We start from the raw sequence: 25,409 nt of genomic DNA on the forward strand, positions 1-25,409 counted from the left end.
AATGATTTCCACTTATGCGGCAAGACGGGAGAGGAGCGGATAAAGAAGTTACCATAAGAAAGGCTGGATTGGAAAGGCTGGACTGCGTAGGAGCTAAAGGGGCCAGCCCCATCATACCCCTTGTGGCTCCGCTACGCGGAAGTCCAACTATATTGTGCGAGTTTTGAGGGAATTGAGCTTTGAAGTCTCGGGAATTGCATGTGCGGTGATAAAAAGTTATCTAATGTTTATAAGACCCAATGCTTGATCTTCAAACCGAATCAAGTTCGAACGTTTGAAAAGCTATCTGGCTCATTCAGATTCCCAAAACAATACTACATCCTTCATCCTGTATTAAAATTGTGTTTTATGCAGCTCTCAGGCGGGAAGCCAATCTGATGAATATCTACAAATTAGCTCTCTATTTGTAATTTTGCTTTTACACCAAGCAAATGGTCAAAATTTCATACGAATTTTAATCTGCGAATGCAACCAGATTGATTAGCAACATAGTGATTAACCTCTGAGGAAGGCTATGGAGAAACTTACGGTACTGGTACCGTATGTAATTGTCATTGACGATGGGAAAGTGCTTCTAATGAATGGAATCAACGATGCCCAGATAATTAAACAGATGAGTGTGTAATTTGGCATGGCCATGCTATAAAACTTCATACTTGCTCTTGAGCTTAACGTCGTGCCCCAGAATGGAATCGATGAGGAAATCGGTGGTATATATATGATGAATGTCCTCTTCACAGTTCTTTTTGAAGTTCTGCACCAGAGCAGGACTCGACGTGGGCGAGCCGATAATTAGTATCTTGACCATCTTGTTAGTCTTGGGGTCTGTGTAGCCATCAAACTTGGTCCTAGCACCGTTTCCAGTGATCTTCTTACAAGAACCGCCATGCACAGACACAATCTCTTGGTACGTCTTGTAGGTTCCAGCCCCCAGTTCCGAGGCCATGTTGAAAACATAGCCCTCAAACAACGTCGAAGGCACCTGCTTTCGCCTGGCCAGGGCTTTGCCCAATTCGCGTGCCTTCGACTGTAGCAGGAACTTCTCTGGAATTGGCTCAATGCGCTGGCCCTCTTTGACACACTCATCAAAGTACTCCGGCAGCACAAAGTGTTCTATGCGCGACATTGCCTGAAGGAATTTGGCTGTACGCATGACGCGAGTGGCAACAAGGTAAGTCGCTTCATTAGCATCGTCGGTCACAAAGATGCCCAAGTCCTGTAGCTCCTGTTGCTTTAATTGTTTGTTTTGTTTAGAATCCAGACCCGTAGTAACGAGCTTCACGATCTCCACATCGCTGTTAATGTTCTCCTTTTCTTCATCGTCTGCCTCAATCTTTGGTCGCTTGGGCTCAGGCGGCTGCGAATCAGGCCCCCACTGGCTCTCGCCCTCCAGCGATGGCAACTCGTGCTTCTTCTTATGCTTACTATACTGCTTGAGGTACTCTGACTCCTTAACAGACATGTTGTGGGTAAGCTCGAGACCTTTAGTCTTGGCCGACCGAGCAGATCCCAACCTGGGAGTCGCCTCACGGTTTTCTCCAATGGAACTCGACACTTCAGGTGTAGACTGCTTCCCGGCTCTAGTCGGAGTCGCAGTACCCGACTCTGATTCATCAGTACCCAGTCGATTACGCGATCCAAACCGCTTACGAGCAATTGAGGTCTTTGGTGTGTAAGTGCCCTCTTCAGCAGATGGGGTATCTTCATAGAATTTGCAAAGCACAGCCCGATTGAGGCATGTCTTGTTGAGAATCTCCGTCAGGTCTATCCTCTCCGGCATGTGCGAATAGCGCTTATTTGCCACCGACATGCATTCGTACATAGCGTACGACTCCTCGAGCCACAGAGGATTGACTGTGTCAATGTTCCACTGCCGGGCCGCCTCGTACTTGAGCCCCCTTGGTAGCGAGGTGATAAGGTGCGTAGTGACTCCCTTGCGCAGAGTCCGCGTGTACTTGGCTCCCGTCGCCTCAATGAGCCTTTCTAAATACACACGGGCCTCGCCAATGAAATTCGAGATGCAAATCTCAAAATTCTCAAACTCTGGAATGCCATGGCGTGGTACCGGGTAGTGAAGCAGCTTGACTACAGGAGAGCTCCATTTATCATGCGCCAGCATCCAGTAGAGCCACGCCAGGCTACCGACGGCAATCTGCCTCTGGCTGGCCCGTTTATAAGGCTTCCCGTCACGGAACCTGCCAATATACACGTCTGCCTCCTCTACGTTACTAGTGACTTCTCCCTGTTGGATTCTAATGATATCCTCGATAGCCTGCTGGCTGATCTGGAGATCTAAATCCTCACAGAGATACACTTTCTTTCCTTTAAACAGAGACCCCGTCTTGGCCGGAGCATCGTCCGGAGAATTATACGTCGACTGGAACTCCAATTGTGTCTCCCGAACTGCGCTCTGGTTGATTATTTCGTCTTCATCCCGCGAATGTTCCAGATATTTTGGGTTCGGGAACAAATACGGCCCGTCATCAAGCCTCCTCCCTAGCTTCAAGCAGTTATCTATCCAGTGCGGGAGCACAATTTTAATGTTGTACTGCTTGGCAGAAACACACCGCTTGCCAGTGTCGTTAAGAGCAACTAAATGGGTCGTGAACGTCGACAGAGTCTCCGAAAACAGACCGCCCATAGCCAGAACTCCACCATAAAGACTCTCTCGGTCCCCTGCGCCAATACCACTGCACGTGATAAACACGTTTTTGAAATATGACCGTGGATCAGGCGAGTACGACCGCTCCGGCACGGTGCGTCCTTGCTTATCAACGACTTCAACCCACTCCGGTGTCACAACGGTGTAGTTTACTGAGCCCGTGTAGTTGTATTGAGGGAAGTCCACGCTCCTGCTGACGATTATCGTCTTGTGGTTCCCCTTGAGCGTGTCAGACTCCTTGAGAAGCTGGATGTTCTCCTCTGCTACGCCGTTCTTCTTCAGTAGGCTCACCACCTAAAATCCAGTCAGCCGATTCACTCTTTTCGAACCGAAATCTACTCACCTTCTCAGTCTCACCTGGCTCCAGCGTGTTTTCTACTACGATCGCGGACAGATCATTCAAAGGCAGCTCCATCTTGTCCTTGTCGGGTTGCAAAGTGTCGGTGTCGCGAAAATCCCGGTTTTCAATTTAAACGCGTCCGTCACGCGCCACCGCGTCTTCACCACCCCATTAGTATATTCGAGGGCCAGCCCTCGAGCTCCCGTAGCTGGGGGCTCTGCCCCCATACCCCCGTCATTCAAGCCAAATTTCCGCGTAGCAGAGCCCCAAGGGGGTATGGGGCGGATTAGTCCCCCCCAGTAATACTGGGAGAAAGGGTGTGTCTGCTCCCGGTTTTGTGGAAGTTGTTACAGCGTAATAAAAGTTCTCCCAACAGCAGTTGTTACAGCTTTTAATTTCCGTTACAAGCAAGTTGCAACAGCGTTACAAAATTGCAGTGCAGCGGATGGAAAGAGAAAAAGTTGGTATCTCTGCGCAGCAGAGCCCCAGGGGGGTTTGGGGGGACTGGTCCCCCCATTAATACACATTTATAATGAATTGTTACGAGGGATCAGCCCTCGAGCTCCCGTAGCTCGGAAAGATTGGAGCTTCTCTAGTAGTAGCAGGGACTCAGGGGCGGCTAAGTGCAGCTAGACGAAACTTATAATAAGTAGTCATTATTATCTAGACTAACCAAGAAAGAGTAAGGAAGAGTAGAGAAGTGAAAGTAGCAGTGGACTTTCCTGCAGAGTTGGGTTCTTGGATCTTCTCCTGGTGGAACTGGCTGCCATCGTCAAGCGACTGTGTAGCTGTGGCCGAGGAAGAAGAAGAAGAAGAAGAAGATCCAGATGCCGCTTTAGTGGAACTACCCTTGGACTTGACGGACGTGGAAGCTATAGATGTAGAGACCGCAGAGACGTCGATTGTAGTAGAAGCCTCTCCCTCCTCTTTTCTGTCCATATCAAAGCCATTGGCGTCCGAAGATTTCAGGATATGAGGACTGTCAGAGATGGCGACATCGGTCTCAGTGAGTCGGCCTCCGGTGTAGATGTACGACTTGGCATTAGAAGACTGTGTGGTATTCCCAGGAACATCATAGCACTCGACGGAAATCTCTTTAATCATGACGTAGAGATAGCCCGGGTCTTCAAACTCTGCCATGTTCCAATCAATCTTGCCGCCTGCCCAGTCTACCGTGCCCTGCTTATTGACCTCGGAGCCGCCAGGCCAAAGAGACAGCTGGATAATCGAAGGGGTCTGCGGAAACATAAACTGCTTCGTGGTGTCATTCCATGTATCTTCGCGGTTGAGTGTTCGCACAGTCTCGCCATCAATGGACCACACAATGCGATCCTGCTTCCAGTCGATTTCGTACGTGTGATAGTTCTCGTGAGTATTGCTGACCCTATGCTTAGCACCATTGGTGTAATTGAGCACACCCTGGTAGTAATAGTTGGTCTGCGCATTGTCGAGGTCATTGCCGACAAACTCATAGTCGACCTCGTCTTTGGATCCAGACATGAGAATAAATGCCGAAACCACGCCATTCCCGTGGGAAGTCTTGAGCGTCGCCGAAACCTTGCCGAACCACACGGCACGCGTAGACGAAATCACCGTTCCGTACGAATTTCGCGGCATGGCAAGCATCAGCTCGCCATTATGGGCCAGTACGTATCCGTTAGTGGTCCACGCGTGCTCATCAACATCTCCGAGGTAGTCGTCCTGGTGCACTACCTCGTCAGTGCTGCTGAATTTGTGTTTCTGGCTTTTGCAAACTGGCATCGCCACGCAGGACGTCAGGTTGTAGGACCCTCGCACGTCGCAGGCCCCGAGGCAGCTGAGCCCTGAACCGCACTCGCCATACTGAGAGCAACATGGGCTCTCTTGAGGGCATTTGTTATTGGCATCGCACTTGGTAGCGCCCTCGACTAGAGCACTGATCCATAACACAACGAACGCTACAATGAAACCTTTCATAGCGAACGACTAGAACCAAAAAGTAGAATATTACAAGCGAATGTTAGTCAAAAACTATATTCCAAGTGGTAGAGGCTGTGCTCCTGCTATTTAAGATAGTTGCGAACATCATCCTGGGAGGGTGTGATTCTTGGCGACTCTTGGCCCTTGCCTCCTTGAGAAGCGCAAACTGGTCGATAGCATACCATGGCTTCCTAGTTTTAAACTTAGTATAGTAACTCAACCTTGGCGATATCCGATTCACGAGAAGCTTTAAAGCTCCGGTTGAAAGCTTAAAGGGGTTGCGTATCATCCCGCCAAGCAACCCAGAGTTTTGTGGAACGAGACACAATAGGCTTCGCTAGACTAGAGTCTTGGTGCATGCCCATTCCTAATCAATTGATGCTAAATGGACAAAATGCCGTTTAAAAAATAGATGTCTCCTGAAGCCGCCGGTTGTCGTTCATCCGTCCAATCATCTTTCCATTGGTGGCCCCCGTTCAAAGGACCCTGGACATATATCAAAATCAATTCAATCGGACAGCAAAAAAAAGCTGGGGGTCCAATGAATTTATCAACTTGCGTCCACTCAATGTATCCGACTTCACTCTGTGGGGATGGCTACTGCATTACGACATACGCTCAGGAAAGTCGGTGTGCGACTACGGGAAGTCTTTATGCGACTTCGGAAATTTGATTGCGACTTCGGGAGATTAGTTGCGACTTCGGGAGACAGGAGCGACTTCAAGGAAAAAGTGGTGTGACTTCGCTTAACTCTAGAGCAAGTCAGACCTGCGCCAAACGTCTCCCTCGGAAAAAGCATACCTAAGGCTCGTCTCAGGCTGGTCCAGAACCTGTGATCCATCCTAACAAAGCTAGTGGCTTGACCCAATACGTTGAGGACATGCCACCCGTTCCCCATGTGTCCGGGGAATACGGGTATCTCCACATTCGTTCGCGCCGAAGAGCCTATATAATAGGGCCGTAGACGGGTACATGAAGTAGAGTTTTCCAAAATTCTATATTATTACTGATAATACAATACGGTAGTACGTGTATTGATTCTATTTAAACATGTCATTGCCAAAGAACCAGACTGCGTTTGTGTACAGACACGGCGAAAAGCCGATGCTGGAAAAGACGACTATTGAAGTACCAGAGCCTGCCGTAGACGAAGTCCTGCTCAAGGTCGGGGCAGCTGGAATGTGCCATTCTGATTTACACGTTCTGGACAATGAACTCCCACTCCCGTTGGAATTTGTAATGGGCCATGAGATTGCAGGTACCGTTGTAAAGTTGGGCCAAGGCGTCGATAAGGATGCATTCCCAGTGGGCAAGCTATTTGCCGTGCACGGGCCTAACGGCTGCGGTTCCTGCGCCAATTGCCGCAAGGGCGTAGACAACCAATGCCAGGAGGAGAACCATCTGTGGTACGGGCTTGGCAGGGACGGTGGGTACCAAGAGTACGTGACCGTGAGGATGCATAGCCTCGTGCCGGTCCCGGATGGGCTCTCAGCTGCGGTTGCAGCAGTCACTACGGATGCTGTTTTGACTCCGTACCATGCAATTAAGAAAGCCAGGGTCAATTCGTTCAGTAGAGTGCTTGTCATTGGACTAGGAGGGCTTGGGCTCAATGGTGTTCAGATTCTCAAAGCTCTCGGTGCTCACGTCACCTGCGTAGATCTGCGAGAAGAAACACTAAGAAAGGCGCGAGAGTACGGCGCAGACTCTGCTGTTACTAGCCTCGGGGATGCACCATTGAACGTCGACGTGGCGGTCGACTTTGTCGGCTCCAATAAGACGTTTGCCTTGTCAATCAAGCACGTCAAACCTGCGGGGATTGTGATTCCTGTAGGTCTGGCCGATGCGACTCTCCAGTTTGACCAGCATTCACTTTGTCTGAGCGAGGTCAGTATCATTAGTGCCTTCTGGGGCACTTCTTCGGAGCTAATGGAATGCCTGGAGCTCGTGGCCAAGGGGAAGGTGGATCCACAGTTTGAGACTGCTCCATTGAGTGATCTCCCTGTGCGTCTAAAGCTGTTGAAGGAAGGAAAGATCAAGTCTAGACTGGCATTGTTGCCGTCATAAATGTTTAGTGGCTATTGATATCTATGGCCTGCCTAGGGAATTCATTATATGTTATATCATTTATGAGCTATTCAATATGCATAATAAGTGCTTCAAGTTTTTTTAACCTGCCAGACAATAGTGCACGGCAGCGAATATTAGGGCCCCCCCTGAACTTCTGCCAAAAAGTAGTACAGTGCCACTCCAAGCATCGAAGATTGTATTGAAGTTATTGTTGGCGCTAACAACGGTGTTGATGTCACCCATAATGGCTGTACCGCCGGGAGAAACCTGGCATTGATCGCCCAGAGCACTGGCAACAGCAAGAGCGAGGGAAACAGTAAAGAGCTTGTTACCCACTACATGTGAGGAAAACATGTTACCCGGCGCTGTTGCTAGCCTACAGATTGCAGGAATTGCTATCCTTTTTTGCTTCTATGTACCAGTACTCTGTGTGATATGGAAATTACTGTGTATAGCTAGGTTAATCCCGCGTGTGGACGATATGCATTCTACGAGTAGATGTATGATCATTGCGGACATTCTTGGCGTGTATTAGCAATTATGCTACAAAATTATTTCTTACGCCGTCCTGCGTTCTTCCAGGTTTCTTTCTGCGCTCATCTCGAGCAGATGGAGAGACTACATACCATAAAAAGGCTGGAAATGCCTAGGATGTACCGGAACACTCTGCATTTCAGTAACGCACTGACAGTGTTGCCATTATCAACATACATTTAGATGCGGAAGAGGCTAGGCTTTTTGTTTAACGTGCCATATACTGTATACTTACTCATTACTCTTACTCTCATCCACATACATGTGTATACAAGTGCTACCGGCATAGTACCGATTGTGCCCCTTTTTTTATATTATTAGAATCTATTTTACTCATAATAATACGTTACTATCATTACAACTTCCCATATAATACTCTGAGATGAGCTGATGTCAACTGACTTTTGTGACTGGTGCATTATAGTGATTTTTTGGCCGGGCCCATTATTTGAACAGGTATATGAGGAGTGGAAGTGCCAGTTCTAGGAAAATGATCAAATACTCGATATGTTAGTTGACATTCAGTCTTTTGCTGCAGTCACTGTATGTAGTATTTTAATGGGCATCATTGACTCGTATGAGTGAGACCATGTTCAAGATCGTCGCGTAGGCCCGATCGCCGATGTGCACACACACGCCGTTGATATGCACTTTGAACTTTCCCCCTTTCAAAAAAAAAAAAAAGCAGAGCTGCAATTCCTTAAGTCAATTGAGCGTTACTACGCGTCGAAGCGAAAAGTGGGGCGTGGACGCAAAAACCTGCTGCCAAGACCTTTAATACTCTATATGCAGTAAACTGCTTATAAACGTGTATGAGCGCCTAAGTGCCGCGTCAAATTACTCACCATTGCTGTATCCCACTCTTTAATCCCTCAAGCTTAGCATCGATGACAGTTTTTACCTCCAGGAGAACATGGTCAATGATGGATCGGACATGCTTCGGTCGTCTCCTTTAGCCTACAAGATGCAAGCAATTTTTAACGATTACCATTCCGGTACATATGCGCCAACTTACTGACATTATCAGCTACATTTAGTTGCCGCTGAGGCTTGATTCTCCATTGCACCGTATAGACACTCAGGTAGTGCACTACAGTACCTTTATATACTCAAAATTCGACACTTACAACCACAACCTACATATTTAATGGATACTGGTGTAGCGTTCGTATGAGTGAGACCATATTTTAGGCCGTCGAAGAGGCGGTTTTCACTAAACTTGCTACGTTGTACTGTAACTTTGAAAACTGCTTAAGCCTTTCCGCCAATTAAAAAAGGCGTATTTCGAGAGCAATATAAACGCAGGCATCTAAATTCTCCCAGAATTACAAGAGATTAGCAAATTAGAGCATTAAGTTAGTTAGCTTTCTTCTGCTTCTTGGAGCAGGTTGGCGGAGATGTTGGACTGCAGGCCGCTGGCTGGGTTGGAGCATTGCTGGGGGAAATATTGAAGCTCTCCTGGCAAGTAGCCAAGGCGTCAGCAATCTGACCTGCCAGGCTGGAGGTCTGGCCAACAATGTCGCATGGGGCCAAACTGTAAGTGCTTGTGAGCATGTCCGTAACGTACGGGACCAGAGTAGTGAGTTTGGTCATAAGTTCAACACCACCAGCGTTATGCAGGTAGCCTTGGGCGTAGTCCCCGATGGCCGTAAGGGCATCGATGATGGATGGAGCCGCACTATTGAACGCGCTGATAATGGCTGAGATATCGCAATCAGAATTTCCAGTGTTGAATGCAGTGTTCATTGTAAAATCATCTTTGATCACCTGCATGTCGGAGATTACATTCGCTAGGTCGCTGTAAACAGTGCTAGCGGCGGTGTCACCGGGATAACCTTGGTAGCTAGTTATCGTCTGCGCGAAGGTATTACTGTGGCTAGAGAGTGTGTTAATGTCTTTCACCAGAGCCGAACCGCCAACAGAAAGAGTGCACGTCTGGCCGAGAGCGCCGGTAATAGCAAGAGCAAGGGAAACAACGGAGAGCTTGGAAACCATGGTTGGACCTGTGTTTGATCTGATGTAAACCTCAGCGACATTCACCTCAATTTATACCTGAGCTTTTCCACTTCCAGGGGAGCACAGAGAATGAGAGGCCGGCCATGCTTGAGCGCCGTCATTAGTGTATGCAATACAGTAATTTTTTTATGATCTCCTTTGATATGGAAATTACATACCGGTATATCCAACAGTGCTAGAGCCTGCATACTGATGATGCATAAGGATATAGTTTTCACAGTTGGCAAACGACGCGCTCAGCTTTTTTCCCTTGTCGACGATTTTTATGGGAACATTCAATCACGAGCTACCATGAACTAGGAGCCAAAAGTACTATTGGTACCAGGTCATTTGTACAACTGTTTAAAAGAAGTTGACAATGGCACTAATGTGATCAGTTAGGCGCGACATATCGCCGCTCGTGCGTACGTGTCAGTGCACTGGCAGAACTGCCGTTACCAATTGCATTTACAGATGCAGAGAAGGCTAGATTTTTCTTGTTGCAACATTTTACCCCCTATTTTTTTTTTTTTTTCGCCCACTCACATCGCTCTATGGAGAATGGCCATGAGAGTTCTAGTCAGAATCAGTAGACAACTGAATATATATATTTGATTCGCTAGTTCGTATTCTGTTCCTAAACATTATATGTGTGTTATTAGTAGGCATCGAAAGGTGTCATATACAGGTGAGACCATATTCGAGATCGTCGCATAGGCCCGACGGCCGAGACGAACATATACCGTTGATCTGCATTTTGCACTCCACGTTGTGTTCTCGAAAAGGAAGGCAATATACCGAGTCGAGTTGCAATGCATGCAGCACCGTGCATATATACCATCATGCTAAATACATAGTGTCTATCGCAGCTTTGTACAGTCTTCCGGGGACTCATAACTGTGGAACTGCCATACGAAAATCGATTGGCCGTCGGCAGTACCACATCCAGAGAGCCCACATATTTTTAGGGGTCGCCGGAGATACGCAAAGTCAGACATATATCCATCCTCTACAGTTGGCTCCTTCTACAGTAACCAATTTAACCCACTGTATACAGCGAATAAATTTCCCCCTTTCGGTGGAGTACCTAGATAGATCTCTTTATATTTATACTACCATATTAAAAGGAGTTATTCACATGTCACTACCAACACGTGAACTTCCCTCACTTATACTGTATTGCTATTGTGTAGATACCAGCCCGGTTGGGTGGATTTTTATATGACTGTCGTGATCATTCCGAATGTGGTTCGATGAATATGTATGCTTCGCATTGGCGATAAAATATCTCGAGCTGTGTATATATTAACCATCTTACGATGTCGTCCCGTGGATAGGTGGACTGTAGATCCCATATTCCGAGTTTTTCTTGATGGCTCGAAGGATGCTGTCACAGGCTAAAGCACCAGAAGACCTGTTCAGTATATTTTCTTATGTAACATTAACTAAGATCTGAGTATTTACGTCATCTGATAAGTTATATAGAATACCATCTACCGGTACTTGTATAATTCATGGATTGTTCAGAAAAGCATTACCGTAACAGTTATCAGTACTAGTACCCGGTAGTTAGATGGGTGAATTGTTGCAACATATCGTCGCTCCGCAAGTACGCATTAGCAGGACTGCATTTATATGTAGAAGAGGCTGGCCTTTCCATGATAGAGCATTTTTCCCCCTGCTCACCCTCACTACCAGGTATGAGCGGCCACACGAGAAATGCCAACGAAGATTCTAGCAACGGTGTAGGAAAGTAATTAAATATCTTCGGTATTCAGTCGTTGAACAATCTACGTGTTTTAACCGTGTCGAGGGAAATAACGTGGGGCATGGACGCACAATCCTGCTGCCAAGAGTCTTGGTATACATCAGGTTGCCCGTTTCGTCCGTGGCACTGTCTCCATCATCCATGGTGCTCACTACATTCAATTCCAGAGTACACCGTGAGGCTGTGCGCATACTCAACGGGCTGGAAACCACCTGGGGTAAGCGTTTCTGTCTTAGTTGTCCACGTATTCCCCGGTAGTACTCAGGGGGTTTATTGCGGAGTCAGCCGTGCGCGGCTTTCCCCTCCCCCCCTGAATTTTTTTTTCTTTTACCGGTACATGACCAGCTTAATCTACCGGTGTAATATACCTCCTAATAATATGCTACTATCAGACTTCTCCGTGAATGATATGATATGCTGTGGAATATAAGAGCAGCAAACAACTAAACTAGGAGATTTCAACGGCATTTTCTTGGTAACTGCTTTAGTTATTCAAACTGTTTTACCGGTAATATGCCACGATTATAGCAAACCATAGAGATAGGATATGGCACAATGAGCGGACTGAATTCTTCGCCAAAGGTTTCTTCTGGAGTAATATTCGCAGCTTGTTTCATCAATTGAAGAAAATCACATCTCGGGAAGATGAAATGTTAAATACAGGGTCTAAAGCTGGACAGAATCATGAAAAATGAACAAGATAATTTAGTTAGCCCGGTAAACCTTCTTCTTGCAGGATGGCGGCGATGTTGGAGCAGTGGCATTGGTGGTGATGGTGGAACTGTCGGTGGTGGTAGAACTGGTGATGATGGTGGAACTGTCGGTGGTGGTGGAACTGTCGGTGGTGGTGGAACTGGCGGTGATGGTGGAACTGTCAGTGGTAATGGAACTGGTGATGATGGTGGAACTGGTGATGATGGTAGAACTGGCGGCGGCGGTGGTGGTGGTGCCGCCACAGGTCGCTGGCTTGGTTGGATATGTAATGACATTCTGTGAGAGGACCTGCTGGCAAGTAGCCAAGGCAGCACTGATCTCGTCCGCCGCATCGAATATATGGCCAACAGCGTCGCAAGGCAGCCAGTTGTAGGCGCGGATAAGCAGGATCCTAAAGTCATTGGCACAATCGCCAACGTCTTCCTGAATATTGGAATAGGAATCGGTGCCTACGTAGTCAGGGGCGAGGTCAGCGAAAGCAGTGAGGGCGCCAACGACGGTAGGAGCAGCGTTTTTAAACGCCTCGACGATAGCCGATACGTCGCAGTCGTTGACAGGATTGAACATAATGTCCAATTGGAACTCTTCTTCAACCAGCCCCACTCTATCGACCACAGGACCGAGCGCATTGAAAACCAATGTGGCGTCATTGGGGGAGGCTGCGAGCACCTGCTTGAAAGCACTGCTGTCGCTAGCTAGTGAATTAATGGCATTCACAGTGGTTGAACCGTAGCCAGATAGAGTACAAGTTTGGCCGAGAACGCTGGCAACAGCTAGAGCAAGAGAAGCGGCAGAGAGCTTGGAAACCATGTTCTAATAGAGCTCTTTATTTGATCCGGCGGAATTCTCAGGAGAATTTCAAGTCAATTTATAAGAAGTCTCCTTTCCCGCCCTTAGGGAGAGTCCTACCCGCTGATGCTAGCCTACGGGACGCAGCAATTTTTTTATTTATTTTTTTTATAGTCTACATGCGGCGTGATATGAAAATTCTAGCTATAGGTTCTTCCCGTGTGCAGACGATATGTAGTCTACGTGTAATCGTCGCGGTAATGCGAAGTAGCTCGGCTCTCTTTAGCGATACACTACAAAATTACCCACCATCTCCAATGCTTCTTCCTCCGATTATCGAGTAGCCAGCATAAGAAAGGCGGACTGTGAAAGATATGCACTTTAGTTGTATTTAGGCACATAAGCGTCAGTAGACTGACTGGATTGTCATTACCAACGCACGCTTAGATGCAGAGGAAGCTTGGGTTTTCATTTACCGCACTATTTATACTCACATACCCCTGTTACATTATACTGTACTAGCAGTACTGATAGATGCCGCCTAATTTTTTTCCCCGGCTCAGACCCGCTATTTAGGTGAATCACTAACGTGTTACAAATGAAGGAGTGGTTTATTGACAATTCTAGGAAAGTGACCAAATACCCCCTACATATGTTACTCTCAGTTCGGTCCCTTATTATTATCATGTGCATATTTTAATGGGCATCGAGAAATCTCGTATGGGATGAGACCATGTTCGAGATCGTTCGCATAGTCCCCGAGCAGCCGATGCAGCAAATACCATTGATCTGCACTCCACCGGAGTTTGCCTTTTGACAAACGGAAAAATAAATTATTAGCAGTGCTGCAGTCCCCCCAATTGCATTAGATACTAGTTACGGAGTATATTCGAGGGCCAGCCCTCGAGCTCCCGTAGTAGGGGGCTCTGCCCCCAACCCCCCACAACCATCTTCCAACAGATTCGTAACAGTTCGCAACAGCGTACGAAAACCTTGTTACCGCCCCTCTCTAACGATGCCATCCTTCGCCACGGTCAAGGAATTCTCGGGACTGGTCCCCCCATTTACGCTAGATAGTGTACTATCGCGGAGTTGGTCTATTATGAAATGGTTATTAGCGCCGATAGTAGGGTTTAAAATAGGAGAGTGAAAGAAGTGCCGAAATCAACGTACAGGAAAACGAAAAGGCTCTGGGTATAACATTTGGAAAAGGATTGGCAAGCTCGACAATATTCTCTCTCTCTCAAAATATTCTAGCCATTTACATTCTCTCCATATAATCTACCAAATACCGCCTAACTAGTGTAATTGGGCGCACCAGTCCCCCCAAACCCCCCTGGAGCTCCGCTTCGTGGAGGTTTAGAGCTATCAGGGGGGTATTTGTTACACGTTGTAACGGAAAATTTGTTACATGTTGGGACAATGTTACAGCGTGTAACGAAGATTTTGTTACGGTAAGACACGGGGGTCTGGGGGCTAGCCCCCAGCTACGGGAGCTCGAGGGCTGGCCCTCGAATGCACATTACGATTCTATCCGTGGCAACTCCAGATAACCAAAAAGTACTGCTCGCTTCCGAAAATACCACATCAATGAAATTTTTGAGGCAGTTGGAGGAAGGCTAGACTAAGTCCACACCGAATGCCAGAGACTACACTCACTTCAAAGAGTCGATATTCTCAGGTATATAGGTCTGATTCATGCAGTGTAAAGCTCAAGTAAAACGCACATCTCGAGAAGATAAAATTAGAAAGTACAATACAAAGTTAACAATTTGTAAAATAAAATTAGATAGCCCTCTTCACCTGCTTCTTGCAGGTTGGTGGAGATGGATTGCAGGTCTGTGGCTGGACTGGAGCATTCGTAGTAGGTAGGCCCCAGGCCCCCTCAAATTGATTCAAGGCGGAAAAGATGTCACTCACTGCAGTGAAGGTCTGGCCAACGATGTCGCAGGGCAGCCAGGGATAGATGTTGGTGAGCAGGGTTCCAGCGTATTGGTCCAGAGTGCCCAATACTATTTGAGTGTCTAGAAGTTCATCGGCATCAGGCTCGCCGTCACCGAAGTACACGGCCATACCAGCCATGGCATTAAGAGCGCCGATGAAGCCTGTTTCAGCTTCAGCAAACGCGGAGACGAACGCCTGGGCATCGCAAGGTGCAGCGGTGCTATCAACGTTTTCAAAGTCAGCTACGAGATTACTTAACGCCGACATCACAGTCGAGGTCGCTGAATTAATTGCTGAGCCGGTATCACCGGACAAGTCTCCATCCCAGCCATTCAGTGCCGATATGAGAGCAGTGTTGCCTCCAGAGAGGGAGCTCAGGTCGTCCAAAACTTGTTCAACACCAGAAGAAACGGTGCACGGCAGAGCAAGGATGCTGGTAGCGACGAGAGCGAGGGAAACAGCAGAGAGCTTGGAAACCATGGTTTTACGGGACCTGTTATTTGATCTGATGGAAACCCCAGAGAATTTCAACTCAATTTATACAGCCTGCTGCTTCCACTTCCAGAAGCCCATGCAATTCGTTTTTAATGCCTGCTTTGATATGGAAATAATATGTACTTGGCAGTCGAGGCAACTAGATTCATACATACAATGGGTACCACGAAGTGCATATCCATCGCAGTGGGCAACCTTGGCTTTTTTTTGGTGGTTATGTTCTCCGGGAACATTGTGAGTTATTAGGACTTCTTTTTTTGGTATATTATCAGGATAAAGAGTGTTCCATTACCATTTGATAACTTGTACTGGATACATGACTATTCGTATGATTAGCCAATAAGAGCGTGGGCAGTGGCATTTAGGGGGTACAAGTCCGCTAGACGCGACATATCGCCGCTCCGTACGTAAGTGTCACTGGCAGGGCTGCTGCCGTTACCAGTTGCATTTAGATGCAGAGAAGGCTAGACTCTTCGGGTATAATACCCCCTATTTTGTTCCCGGCGGACCCACACCACGCAACATGAGGAATACGAATAAAAATTCTAGCAACTGCGGGAAGACAGTTTATTATATCTGGTTTGTTAGTTATGATTCGGTTCTTCAACAAGCTACGTGAGCATGGATAAGCATCCTTTTTATGAGTGAGACCATGTCCGAGATCGTCGCTTAGGCCCGACCTCCAAGGCGAACACATAACCGTTGATCTACATTACGCACTCCACCGTGCATTGGCTTCTCGAAAAAAAAAATACACAAGCCGCGTAATATACGGGGCGCCGTGCAGATACAGCGCACAATGTGTATGCATGTCGTCTTGCATGCCTGTATGCTATCGCACCGGTCAAAAGTTCTCTCTGTCTGCATTAGGTTTAGTAGTCTTTCGGGGACTCATAATGTGCTGTGTATGAAAATAGGTTGGCCGTCGGTAATAGCACATGCAAAGAGCCTACCTATTTTAGAGGCCGCCGGAGATATTACAAAGCCAGACGTCCATCCATCATGTATCTACAGTTGGCTTCTTCTAGCCAATTTAAGTGTGCAATCTTTTTCAAACACTTTATAGAATGACGGCGAAGCACCTAGGAAGGTCTCTTTATATTTACACTACATATTAAATACGATTTATTAACATTTAAACATCACTGCTGACACAGGAACTTCCCTTCGCATACTGTGTATACGATATTACCTATTGTACGTCAAGAAGGTTTTCCCTCATGCTATCAGCGGTCTACAGCTGAGGAAATCGACCCCGTCTACCTTTACTGGATATTGTTATATTACATTAGAAACCTCATGTACCTCGATTAGTCCTCCTTCGCCCTAGGCAACGGACTTTAATCAAGATTATTATTATTACCTATTGTATAGATAGCAACCCGGTCGGGAGAACTTTTATATGTCATACTGGGGGAGATGTGGTTCGAGGAATACGTTTCGCGATGTAGATCCTAACCCTACGATATCAATCCGTGGATCGATGGACTGTAACAACCTACATATTTAAATACCGGTGTCGCGTTCGTATGGTGGGATGGTATTTGAAATCGTCGCGTAGGCGGTTTCTCCCTATATACTTACTACGTTGTACTATATTCCCCTTCCGAGACTACTTGAGCCTCTATGTCAAAAGGCTCGAGAGAGGAATATTAAATGTAGACATCAAAAATTCATCAGGAATATTAAATAAAATTAGTAAATTAGAACATGAATTGGTTACCTCTGGTTGCCAGGGCCACGCGATACCTTCTTGCAGGTTGGCGGCGATGTTGGAGCGCAACCTGTTGGCTGGGCTGGAGCAGCACTGATGCTCGTGGGGAAGTTCTGTGCACAAGCGGCCAAGGCGTCAGCGATCTGACCCGCCAAGCTAGAGGTCTGGCCAACAATGTCACATGGGGCCAAGCCGTAAAGACTTGTGAGCATTTCCGTAACGTACGGGGCCAGAGTACCGAAATTGCTCAGGAGAGGCATCCCGCCATCTGTGTTTATGTATTCACCGGCGTGATCAGCGATGGCAGTAAGGGCATTGATAATGTCAGGAGCAGCGTCAGTGAACGCGCTGATGATGGCCGAGATGTCGCACTCAGAGCTACTACCAGAAGCGAAGGTTAAGCCGCCGTCGACCGTCTGCATGGCGGGGATCAATGCGCTCAGGTCATTGTAAATAGGCTCAACGCCAGCATCATCGGGAGAGCCTTCATAAGCATTTATCGCCGATGCGAACGTGCTGCAGTCACTAGCGAGTGTGCTAAAGTCGTTCACCAGGGTCGAGGCGCTGTTAGAAACAGTACAAGTTTGGCCGAGAGCGCTGGCAAAAGCAAGGGCGAGGGAAACAGCAGAGCGCTTGGAAACCATTTTTTGTAGAACTTCCTATCTGATGAATATCTCAGGAAGATTTCAACTCAATTTATATGCGCCATGTCCGCCTTTTCCGCTTTCAGGAGAGCTTTTTTTTTGGCCTGCACTGTGTAATACAGCATGGAAATTATGTGGCTACATTCGTCCCGCGTGCAGATGATATGTACTGTAGTCTATCCGAGTAGGTGGGATCATCACGGTTTGCGAACGAGCTCAGGTTTCCGTAGCGATTTATTAAACTACAAAACTATCTCCTATGCTGTGCCAACCCCCTTCGACATTTTTTCCTCCGCTAATCTTGAGCGGATTGCGAGAGACCATAATAAGAAAGATGAGGCTGTACCTTGAAGGTTTACATACGTACGCCTCAACGGATCGATGCCGTTACCAACGTACATTTAGATGCAGAGGAGGCTAAGCTTTTCATTATACCGTTCTATGTACAGTATACCCCACACGGATACTTATGTTATTGCATTATTGCGGCAGTACCGGTAGTATGCACCCTATTTTATTAATATTTTTTTTCCTGTCCAGACTCACAGAAATCAAAGGTATATGGGGTGTGCTGTGACATATTCTCGGAAAGCAACCAAATATATTTCGTTACACTCAATCAGTACTACTGTAATATATTCTGCTCTGACTGTAACAATATTTATACATTTGGCATCGTGAGATATCCTTGTTTGGGTTAGATGAGACCATGTTCGAGATAGTCGCGTAGATCCCGCCTCCGAGGCGAACACATAACCGTTGATGTGCATTTAGCACCCCACTGCATGCATTGCTTCTCGAAAAAGGAAACAATAAATACACGAGCAGCGTTACGATGTATGCGGCGCCGTGCAGATACAGCGCGTAATGCGTATGCCATCGTCTTGCATGGCTGTATGCTAAATATGGCTCTATCGCCCCAGTCAGGTCCTCTCTGTCTTGCAGTACGGCTAGTAGGTACTAGTCTTTCGGGTACAGTACTCTAATTGTGCAGTTGCCATACCAAGATCGATTGACTACCAGCAATAGCACGTGCAGCGAGCCCATCTATTATAGGGGCCACCGGAGATGCCGCAGATTCAGACGTCTATCCGTCATGTGCTTGCAATATCCAGCTCTTCAACAATCTATGTTTCTTTTTAATGGGCATATCTTATGGGTGAGACTGTGCTCGAGTCAGTCGCTTAGACCTTGCCTGAAGCCGCAGGTAATTACATTCGATTGACATCGAACAACCAAGATTGCAAATACGACATAAATTAAAAGCATTAAATAGGTTAATTAGCTCTCTTCTCCACCTTCTTCTTGTGGCAGACGGGCGGTGGTGAAGTAGGAGTTGAAGTAGGAGTTGCGGTCAGGATTGAAGTCACGTTTGAAGTGGGGTTCGACGTCGGGTTTGAAGTCGGGTTTGAAGTCGGGTTTGAAGTCGGGTTTGAAGTCGGGTTTGAAGTCGGGTTTGAAGTCGGGTTCGAAGTCGGGTTCGAAGTTGGGCTTAAAGTAGGGATTGAAGTAGGAATTGAAGTAGGGATCGATGGGGTGAGTGTTGGTGAAGCAGGCGGGGTTGATGTGGGTGTTGAAATCGGGGTAGGTTGCGGCGTTGGAACTGGAGTGGGTTGTGGCGTTGGAGTAGGAGTAGGCTCAGGAGTAGGCTCAGGAGTAGGCTCAGGAGTAGGCTCTGGAGTAGGCTCTGGAGTAGGCTCGGGAGTAGGCTCGGGAGTAGGCTCGGGAGTAGGCTCGGGAGTAGGCTCGGGAGTAGGCTCGGGAGTAGGCTCGGGAGTAGGCTCGGGAGTAGGCTCGGGAGTAGGCTCTGGAGTAGGCTCGGGAGTAGGCTCTCGGGTAGGCACTGGAGTATCCTCTGGAGTACCCGCTTGAGGAGTGGGTTGTGGAGTTTCCTCTGGAGTACCCGCTTGAGGAGTGGGTTGTGGAGTACTCTCTGGAGTGGATCGTCGAGTAATCTCTGGAGAAGTGGATTGTGGAGTACTATATTGAGTGGGTTGTGCTGAAGTGGTTGGTGTGGCTGGCTTAGATGGATAAACGATGCCCTGCACATTGTAGGCCGTCTGGGCGGAAACCAAGGCGCTAGTGATCTCATCGACCGCATCGAAAGTCTGCTCAACATAGTCGACTGGCAGCCAGTTGTATACGGCGCCGATCATTTCTGTAGAAGCTACGAGCATATTTTGAACCCCATTGTAGACATCAACACCGACGCCGGCGGAATAAAAGGCGTCGTGCTGGTCAGCGAGACTCTGAAAGACGGAAGCGAGCGCTGGAGCAGCGTCATTGATCTTGCCAATGAGGGTCGTAAAGTCACAGTCAGTCGCACTCGCACTGTCGATTGCCTGACTAATAGCCTCGTAAACCGTAGACATGTCGGTTTTCAATGTAATTTGCTGGCCATAAACATCCGTGCCGTCACTGCTTTTTTGTGTGGGGTCAGCAGTGGCCTCAAAGCTAGTGATCAGCTGCTGGAGTGCACTGCTGTCATTGAGGAGGGTCTGCATGGCATTCGCGACGTCCTGACCATCATCAGAAGCTGTACACTGCTGCTGGGCAAAAGCTTTGGCAACAGCAAGAGCGAGGGAAGCAGCAGAGAACGTGGAAACCATTTTTATAGGAGTTCTGAGATGCTGCAGGGCTGAAGAGAAGTGCAGCTCAATTTATACTCTCATGTCATCTTCTGACCTTTCCGCTTCCAGGAGAGCAATGGAGAGCGGGGAGTGCGTCGGGCGTCGTCGTCGTCAGAATGCAAGCAAATTGTAACGATTTCCTTTTTTTTTACCGTTTACTGCAGTACGGTGCTTAAATTCGTCCAGCATGCAGACGTTGCAGTACATACGGCTAAAATAGTAATCATCGCAGCTTGCATTTAATATATGCTTCGGTACATTTTAATTATGATATATTACAAACCAGGTGTGCAGAATTATTGATATAGAGGTGCTAAATGTGAACGATATTCATCACGAGAGTATTACCGATACCGCGGTACTAAAAGTAGACGTGTTGTCTATTGCATGCGACATCCGCTTCATGCATACGCGTCAACGGGCTGACAGGCCTTTTAGATGCAGCGAAGGCTAGACTCTCGATGGAAGAATTCTGCACCCCCTATTTTTCTTGGCTCAAATTTGCTGCATGCAGCAGACCCTCGTTTTGTGTGGCACGCCGCAGCATGGACTACATTTATAATTGCAATAGCAGTGATAGTTCTAAAGGGATGGAGAAATAACCAAATATCTGTTATTCTTATTTAAAAAATTCAAAATGTGCCAATGTTTTTCAATAGTACTCTCTCGAGATGTTCTCAATTGAAGAATCTAGGCTACGGATTAATCGTTGAGGGCTCTAATATTACCATGGCAATGTAGTCATTGAATACCTCGGAGCACTGACCAGGAGCATTCCGTTGGAAAGCTCTACTCCTTAAGCTTAGCGCTATCTCAGACATGTTGCTTTTAGTAGGCGATTAGCGACAGGCCTCAGGCGACTCAGTCGTAATGCCTTTGTTGCGATTTATCGTCGTACTGTGGGGCCCTATATAACCATACTTTACAAAAGAAGCCGTCGTCATCTCCTGAATTTCTTCTGCATCCATAACTGTGCGGTAGGTGCAAAATGCAAATCAGTGGCGCGTATTTTTATCAGCGGTCGGGCCGACGCGAGGATCTCAAACATGGTCTCACCTGGTCTTACCCATCGAGTGGGTCCAGTACCTTCGATTCCCATGTATTATGTGTAGAAGTTTCAGTAAGAGCCGAATATTAGCATTGAGATGAATTAGATTATTTATCTCAGAATTGTCATTGGCATTCTTAGCACCTCATATAATGGGTATGGCCTGAAATAAACGATGCAACACATTGAATTACCATGGTAACGGCAGTCCCTTCAATGCGTTGACGCGAATGGATCGAATTACAACACTTTGTACGTACGCTCTACACCAAATGTAAGAAGCAGCAATCCCATAATCTCTTCGGAGGCCATATTGTCAGAGTATTATATGGGAAGTTGTAATGATAGTAGCGTATTATTATGAGTATAATAGATTCTGATAATATAAAAAAAAAAAAAAAAAAAAAAAATGAAAGGCATATTCTGGATCCGTCGCACATCTTTGACAGTATCGCCTGCTGCCATGTATTCAGCCTCAGTAGAAGAGAGGATAATAGTCTGCTGCTTCTTGCTTTGCCGTTCAAAAGGTAAAAATAAAAAGAATTGCCCCTCTCAAGGCCTCTTTGACCTCACACCAGTTTTCAGTGCGCTGAACAACGACCTGCAGATCGTCTATGCCGAAATGGTAGTTTGTTGACTAGTCGTAATTGGTACAGTGAAAGTAGAGTCTCTTCGGGATCCTCCTCCTGGATCTTAGTCCAATGTACGGCGAAATTTTTCCTTGATACCTTACATATATATATATAAACCGCCGCTGGGGCTTTGGGGATGAATCTATAGAAATAGCACTATTGGATCTCTCCAGCCTCCGAGAAGATTCCAATAATGTATATTATTTTGGCTGAACGGGTAAAAGACTCAGTCCCCTTCCCAGCTGAACCCTTCTTATCTTAACGTGACTTCGGCAAGAAGACTAATTGTCTTGAAGTAATGCCGGCTTATCAGTGCTCTGAAGTTTTCGGCGATATAAATTTAAATCAAAAGTGCAATCGATGATTGACGTCAAATATGAGTAAATGGCAAAAAAGATCCGGACAACTGACGGCTGTGCAAGAATCTCTACATTACGGTACTTCCAGCGTTCGAATGGCACCGAACCAAATGTTTCCAATTACAGATCATTACAAATTAGTTAGCCCTTTTAACCCGCTTCTTGGAGCAGGTTGGTGGCGATGTTGGAGTAGAGCCACCAGTGGCGGTAGTAGCGCAGTTCGTTGGTTTGCTAGGAAGAACGCTGGGAGAAACGTCATAAGCATGCTGGGCGGCAGTTATGTTGCCAAAAATGTAATCCACCGTATCGAAGACCTGGTCAATAGCGTCGCATGGTAGCCAGTTGAAGGCTGCGTTGATCACTTGCGTAGTGGAGGAAGCCAGTGTAGAGACAAAACCCTGGCTGGTGGTAGTGAGACCGGCCATTGCGAAAATATTTCTTTCGTTTTCGAGTGTGCTAACAATGTCGATAATGGTTGAAGCAGCTTCGCCGAGCAGCGTGACAACAGTTGTGACATCACAGTCATTCCAGCGGATGACGCCGAAGTCAGAGGCGAGGGTTGTTGCATCATTGGTTACAGTTGTCATCTTTTGAGAAATTTGATCGGTGCTCTCGTCCATGCTCCAGCTATTGATAGCCGCCAAGAGGTTATCGTTGTCGGTCATGAGGGTGTCGATGGCATTCACTATGGTAACACCGTTGTCACTAAGCCCACAATCGGCCTGGGCACTGGCAACAGCGGCAAGAGCGAGAGAAATAGTAGCAAGCTTGGAAACCATTTTTTACAAAACAACTAATCTAACGGTAATGTGAAGAGATGCATCTCAATTTATACAGTCTCCCCTCCTTCTTCAGGAGAGCATATAAAGAGCGAGGCGTTTAGCCGTGCCTCGGAGGTGGTCCGCCACAGTGTCAAGCAATTGTACCAGTTTTTTACGACCCACTATACCTTACTTAGATTCGATCGGTGCCCAGACGAGTGTTCAGATCGAAGGCTGCTCCGAAATTATGCATCAACGCTGACAGGGCTGCAATTACAGATACAGCCCACTTAGATGCAGAAGAGGCTAGATTCGCCGTTGTGCTGGCCAATGCATATCTTTGATTTACACGCAGGTAGAACACAGTACAGATCTCGACGAGGGAGCCGTTTCTATTACCCCAATCTTCACATTGTACAAAGGGATAAAGGCAGGACATGGACGCCCAAATTTTACCCATTGAAACGGTATATCTCGAGTTAGCTCCTAAACAATTCTGCCTTCTATACTCCCTATTCTTTCTAAGTTTACCGCTTAAGGGGAAGTTTTCATTCTATGTGCAGTACTAGATTTTCACAGGGTAAAAGAAATAAAAAATTATTTGATATGAGGTGGATCTGAAAAGAATCGAATCTCCATTTATACCCCTTACGCTGCCAGGTGATCATAAAGATAGGAATTCGTGCTCAGACGTCGTCGTCGATCCGATGCAAGCGAATTTAACTGACTTATTTTTTTTTCAGTAACTGTGAGGGATGTAATACTGCGAGGGATGTAATCATTGTGTCCTCTGCGAGGACCCCATGCACTACCGTATTACGTATTCATCCTGCGCGTATACGAATGTATGGATTGACTGCCGCTTTGTACATACGCGTCAGCACGATCTGGCAGGTGTCATTGTTGATTTATAGATGCAGAAAAGGCTAGACTCTCCTTTGAACAATTCTGCACCCCCTATATTTTCCAGTTTCGATCCACTACATGGTTTTGAATACATGTACTACGTACAGTTCTATAACGGGTGGAAAAGTAATCAAATATCTTAAATCTATTACAGTGTTCAACGTGTTAACAGTCAATTTACCGTTACGGAGACATGTACCATTTGAGACAATCGTTGAGATCTTCGCATACTTAGTCCCGAGCGATGGCGGACATCTCATTATTCTGTCTCACTGCACTTTTCTTTTTGCGGATTCGAAAATTCACTTTTATTGTACAACGGTCATATCACGACACTTTCTGCAATCCTGTACATAGCGAAGGAAAGAATAGAAAGTGGACGCACATTTAAAATTCTGGAATGCATATGGAATTGCACGTAGAGAAATTCGGTAACCGGTGCAGTGAGTCTCCTCCGGGCATTGATCTTCCCTAGAATTTCATCGGTTAGGTGCATAGATCTGTGAAAATATAGTTATCTAGATTTGATCTTGGGCGCTCGTGAAGAGTCTAGGGATGTATAATATTTATGGCAAAAATGACCAAAGGCCCTTCCCTATTATTACTGCCAATCAAACCCCTGCTGACATCCGGTTCGATATTATCTTCAATAGCATTCCAAACAGCACTGAAATTAGAATATTACAATTTGATAAGCCGTCTAATTCCCACTGGGGGCTTTCTTCTTGTGGCAGACGGACGGTGGTAAAGTAGGAGTAGCGGATGGTGTTGTAATAGGAATTGAAGTAAGATTTGAAGTCGGGTTAGAAGTCAGGTTCGAAGTTGGATTCGAAGTTGGGTTGGAAGTCGGGATTGAAGTTGGATTGGAAGCTGAGTTGGAAGTTGAGTCGGAAGTTGGGTTGGAAGTTGGGTTGGAACTAGGGTTGGAAGTTGGGTTTGAAGTCGAGTTGGAAGTTGGGTTGGAAGTTGGATTGGAAGTCGGGTTAGAAGTTGGGTTTGACGTCGGATTGGAAGTAGGGTTAGAAGTCGGGTTGGAAGCTGGATTGGAAGTAGGTTTAGAAGTTGGATTGGAAGCTGGGATGGATGTTGGGTTGGATGATGGATTGGATGATGGATTGGATGCTGGCTTGGAAGTTGGATTGGATGCTGGCTTGGAAGTTGGATTGGATGATGGATTGGATGTAGGGTTAGAAGTCGGGTTGGAAGTCGGGTTGGAAGTCGGGTTGGAAGTCGGGTTGGAAGTTGGACTGGAAGTAGGAATTGAAGTCGGGTTGGAAGCTTGGTTGGAAGCAGGATTGGAAGCAGGGTTGGAAGTTGGATTGGAAGTTGGATTGGAAGTTGGATTGGAAGTTGGGTTGGAGGTTGGATTGGAGGTTGGAATTGAAGTCGGGTTGGAAGTCGGGTTGGAAGTCGGGTTGGAAGTCGGGTTGGAAGTCGGGTTGGAAGTC

At 46.8% G+C, this 25,409-nt stretch overlaps 9 protein-coding genes across 9 annotated transcripts; 1 reads left to right on the top strand and 8 right to left on the bottom strand.

Annotated features, from left to right (window-relative positions):
- Nucleotides 1-640: 640 nt before the first annotated feature.
- RTT107 (Rtt107p) lies at nucleotides 641-3,077 on the bottom strand (the record flags this gene model as incomplete). Its single annotated transcript, XM_076687660.1, has 2 exons — nucleotides 641-2,956; nucleotides 3,006-3,077. The coding sequence occupies 2 exons, from the start codon at nucleotides 3,075-3,077 to the stop codon at nucleotides 641-643; spliced, it is 2,388 nt and encodes a 795-aa protein (XP_076538106.1).
- A 588-nt stretch (nucleotides 3,078-3,665) lies between these two features.
- Nucleotides 3,666-5,146, bottom strand: UTR2 (putative glycosidase CRH2; the record flags this gene model as incomplete). The annotated part of the gene is made up of 2 exons (XM_076687661.1): nucleotides 3,666-4,967; nucleotides 5,144-5,146. 2 exons carry the CDS (start codon nucleotides 5,144-5,146, stop codon nucleotides 3,666-3,668), a joined length of 1,305 nt encoding a protein of 434 aa, XP_076538107.1.
- Nucleotides 5,147-6,065: 919 nt separating this feature from the next.
- Nucleotides 6,066-7,025, top strand: ADH2 (zinc-binding dehydrogenase; the record flags this gene model as incomplete). The annotated part of the gene is made up of 1 exon (XM_076687662.1): nucleotides 6,066-7,025. One exon carries the CDS (start codon nucleotides 6,066-6,068, stop codon nucleotides 7,023-7,025), a length of 960 nt encoding a protein of 319 aa, XP_076538108.1.
- Nucleotides 7,026-8,918: 1,893 nt separating this feature from the next.
- On the bottom strand, nucleotides 8,919-9,557 carry TRVA0_068S00320 (uncharacterized protein; the record flags this gene model as incomplete). Its single annotated transcript, XM_076687663.1, has 1 exon — nucleotides 8,919-9,557. One exon carries the CDS (start codon nucleotides 9,555-9,557, stop codon nucleotides 8,919-8,921), a length of 639 nt encoding a protein of 212 aa, XP_076538109.1.
- A 2,473-nt stretch (nucleotides 9,558-12,030) lies between these two features.
- Nucleotides 12,031-12,849, bottom strand: TRVA0_068S00342 (uncharacterized protein; the record flags this gene model as incomplete). Its single annotated transcript, XM_076687664.1, has 1 exon — nucleotides 12,031-12,849. One exon carries the CDS (start codon nucleotides 12,847-12,849, stop codon nucleotides 12,031-12,033), a length of 819 nt encoding a protein of 272 aa, XP_076538110.1.
- Nucleotides 12,850-14,613: 1,764 nt separating this feature from the next.
- Nucleotides 14,614-15,252, bottom strand: TRVA0_068S00364 (uncharacterized protein; the record flags this gene model as incomplete). The annotated part of the gene is made up of 1 exon (XM_076687665.1): nucleotides 14,614-15,252. The coding sequence occupies one exon, from the start codon at nucleotides 15,250-15,252 to the stop codon at nucleotides 14,614-14,616; it is 639 nt and encodes a 212-aa protein (XP_076538111.1).
- Nucleotides 15,253-16,986: 1,734 nt separating this feature from the next.
- On the bottom strand, nucleotides 16,987-17,625 carry TRVA0_068S00386 (uncharacterized protein; the record flags this gene model as incomplete). The annotated part of the gene is made up of 1 exon (XM_076687666.1): nucleotides 16,987-17,625. The coding sequence occupies one exon, from the start codon at nucleotides 17,623-17,625 to the stop codon at nucleotides 16,987-16,989; it is 639 nt and encodes a 212-aa protein (XP_076538112.1).
- A 1,277-nt stretch (nucleotides 17,626-18,902) lies between these two features.
- On the bottom strand, nucleotides 18,903-20,234 carry TRVA0_068S00408 (uncharacterized protein; the record flags this gene model as incomplete). The annotated part of the gene is made up of 1 exon (XM_076687667.1): nucleotides 18,903-20,234. One exon carries the CDS (start codon nucleotides 20,232-20,234, stop codon nucleotides 18,903-18,905), a length of 1,332 nt encoding a protein of 443 aa, XP_076538113.1.
- Nucleotides 20,235-22,431: 2,197 nt separating this feature from the next.
- Nucleotides 22,432-23,073, bottom strand: TRVA0_068S00430 (uncharacterized protein; the record flags this gene model as incomplete). The annotated part of the gene is made up of 1 exon (XM_076687668.1): nucleotides 22,432-23,073. One exon carries the CDS (start codon nucleotides 23,071-23,073, stop codon nucleotides 22,432-22,434), a length of 642 nt encoding a protein of 213 aa, XP_076538114.1.
- Between the last annotated feature and the right edge of the window lie 2,336 nt (nucleotides 23,074-25,409).

The sequence above is a fragment of the Trichomonascus vanleenenianus genome (assembly GCF_965637985.1).
Source record: "Trichomonascus vanleenenianus strain CLIB 3782 genome assembly, contig: TRVA0_068S, whole genome shotgun sequence".
Classification (NCBI taxonomy): Eukaryota; Fungi; Ascomycota; class Dipodascomycetes; order Dipodascales; family Trichomonascaceae; genus Blastobotrys; species Blastobotrys vanleenenianus.